Below are 3057 nucleotides of genomic sequence, written 5' to 3' on the forward strand. Positions count from 1 at the left end.
GGTCCCATACTTCAGGAAGGATGTACTGGCCCTGACGTGGGTCCAGAGAAAGTTCATGAGAATGATCCCAGGAATGAAAGGCTTAACATATGAGGAATATTTGAGGACTGTGGGTCTATATTCGATGGAGTTTAGAAGGATGAGGGGGGGGGTTCTAATTGAAATTGGGGTGGCACGATGGCACAGCGGTTAGCACTGCCTCACCTTGCCAGGAACCCGGGTTCGATTCCAGCCTCAGGCGACTGTCTATGTGGAGCTTGCACATTCTCCCCGTGTCTGCGTGGGTTTCCTCCTACAGTCCAAAGATGTGCAGGTTAGGTTGATTGGCCATGCCTGTAGTGTTCAGGGAGGTGGAGATTAGGTGGGTTATAGGGGGGTGGGTCTGGGTGGGATGCTCTGAGGTTCAGTGTGGACTTGTTGGGCCGAAGGGCCTGCTTCCATACTGTAGGGATTCTATGAAACTTACAGAATACTGAATGGCCTGGACAGAATAAACAGTGGGAAGATGTTTCCATTAGCAGGAGAGATGAGGACACAGCTTTAGAGTAAAGGGAAGACCTTTTGGAACAGAGATAAACAGAAACTTCTTCAGCCAGAGTTGTGAATCTATGGAATTCATTGCCACAGAAGGCCAGGTCGTTGAGTATATTTAAGACGGAGATAGATAGGTTCTTGATTGTCAAGGTGATCAAAGGTTATGGGGAGAAAGCAGGAGAATGGGGTTGAGAAATTTATCAGCCATGATTGAATTGCGGAACAGGCTCAATGGGCCGAATGGCCTAATTCTGGCTCCTTATGGTCTTATGGGCCATGGAATGAAATGCTTGTTGAGTGTATGTCAATTTGCTCGCCAACCACAGAGGGCGCCCGACTCGGCGCTGAGATCCGGAGGGAATTCGTTACTTCTTGACTCTGAAGGACGCGGCGGTTGAGGTGCGCGCCGATGAAAGTGGAGATTTAGTTTTGCTGCTTTTACGGATCAACAGGCGGTAGTTTGTCTGCACTCAACATGTCGCAAGTATGGCAGGAATCATTGGAGAGGTAGGAAGATCGACCTTGGCTTCAGCGCCCACGTGAGATGTGCTTGTATCAGAATTATGTCCAGGGCCTGGTGTAGGAGAGAGAGGGAGGAAGAAAGAGGAATCGGGAGAGATGGATGGGGGTGAGGGAGTGAGGACAGGGAAAGGAGGCGAAGGGGAATGGGGAGGGAGTGAGAAGAAGAAGAAGCAGAGGGAAGAGAGGATGGATGGATGGATGGAGACGAGGAGAAGAAGGGGAGGGAGAGGGAGACTGGGAGTTGGAGGGGGGGTGGGACGGAGAAGGGTATGGGTGAAGGGGGAGGGGGAACAGGAGGTGGAGAGTGCAGGGGTCAGGAGGTGGAGAGAGAATGGAAGAGGTAGTGAAGAGGTTGTAGGTTGTAGGTGGAAGGTGGAGATGGAATAGGATGCAGGTGGAGGGAAGGGATGAAAAGGTGTTTCTTGAGCTACTGAGTGAAATCTCAGTTCCTGGCCTGGTGATTGGGAGAGTTAGATGTGTGGTTGAGGGCAGATACAAGGTAGCAGGAAGGTTTCATTTGGGATCTTGTGGAATTTAAAGAATGTTTTAGATGGAGGTGCAATATATTTGCTATATATATTTTTAAATATTTAACTTGAATTTGATCTTTATTTTTCAGCTAAAAAAAGCAAGTAACAGATCAATGGTTTAATTTCAGTCACGCTTAGAAGGAAGTTATTGAACAATAACATTAGTTTGAATTGTGTAGCGATATGAGGTTTTGTAGCTACCTTTAAAATCTTAGCATTGGTTTCTAAACTTGTGGATCTTCTTATTTCAGACGAACAACTGGAGACTTCCCATCTCCTGAAGTCCGGAATTCTGAGACTAGTAGAACTTCTCTGAGGCGCGGTGCTACAGGAAAAGGTTTTGACAGTATCCTTTTCACTTTATGCCATTCTGACCAACGGGTCTCCAATGACAACATTTAACCTGTATTTTCTATGTGAAATATTGTTTCTTTTATTTTCTGCATTCTCTTGTAAGTTTTCTAAGTTGTCTTTGTGACTCAGGAATATTGCCATTTTTAAAGAATGAAGTATGGAAACTATCTTTTTCATAGGACAAGAACATTATGGTCTGGAATGTTTATTAGGGAAGGACTTGAAGATAATTATCAATATTTCAAAAAGAATAAACCCACCAAGAAGAAGCCTTTGGAACATGGAGCTGGACATCATCTTGTTCAAAGGAGTTTTTTTAAAAAAATGGCAGAGGAATGATCAAGGGCGGGAAGATCTTTCCCTCCATGCTGTGAATTGAAAGACATAAATAGGGCATTGATTTTTTTTCTCTCATGTATTCCAGACATTTATTTCTGTACTTTTGCAAAGATCATCATAATGCACAATCTGCATCTCTGAGTCTACTTGTGGCAGACTATGCTTGATTGTAATCTATAACTTACATTGGGGCTTTCATAAATCATTTTGTCCACTAGTGCACTCATCATGGCAGTACCTCGACCAGTTACAGTCCACTTGCCAATCAATCCGCACTCTCCTCAATATAGTATGAAAGTTGTTTTCCCTTAATGTTTTTTTTTCTCATCTTACTTGCTACATTCAAGGTAAAAGCTTTGACTAAATTTGTGTAGGCAATACTCAAGTTCTGTACATATAATTAACTTAATTACTACTGAAGGAAGGAAAGACAGGAGTGATAAAGAAGAAAAGAGAATAGACAGTTTCTTGAATACACTGTCAGCAACAGTGAAAATTCATAATCACATTTGAAGACATTCTTGGCTCCATGACAGAAAGGTTGGGGCTCATGGAGGTAAAATCCTCTGGTCATGTAACCACATGAAAGACTCAAAATGAAGCTGTTTTTTGAGGAATCAGAAGAAATAAGAATTTGTTTGCTTTAGTAAATGGGATGGATGACATTGGATTGATCCATGGCACTGCAAGAAAACAGGAGATTGTAAATGCTGAACATGTGATCTGAAGGAAGTTGAATGAAAGATGGACAGAATCATTTTGTATAGAAACAAAAACT

The 3057-nt window shown here is 43.1% G+C and overlaps 1 protein-coding gene across 1 annotated transcript in view; it reads left to right on the forward strand.

The window, feature by feature from the left end:
• The first annotated feature begins 893 nt into the window (after window positions 1–893).
• Window positions 894–3057, forward strand: part of nup107 (nucleoporin 107) — a 50824-nt gene continuing 48660 nt past the window's right edge. Inside the window, exons 1-2 of the mRNA XM_048607877.1 lie at window positions 894–1041; window positions 1838–1932. Of these exons, the coding sequence (XP_048463834.1) occupies window positions 1010–1041; window positions 1838–1932 (127 nt within the window). The 5' untranslated portion in view covers window positions 894–1009. The remainder of the gene's footprint in view (window positions 1042–1837; window positions 1933–3057) is intronic.

The sequence above is a fragment of the Rhincodon typus genome, chromosome 18, assembly GCF_021869965.1.
Source record: "Rhincodon typus isolate 14 chromosome 18, sRhiTyp1.1, whole genome shotgun sequence".
In the NCBI taxonomy this organism is placed as follows: Eukaryota; Metazoa; Chordata; class Chondrichthyes; order Orectolobiformes; family Rhincodontidae; genus Rhincodon; species Rhincodon typus.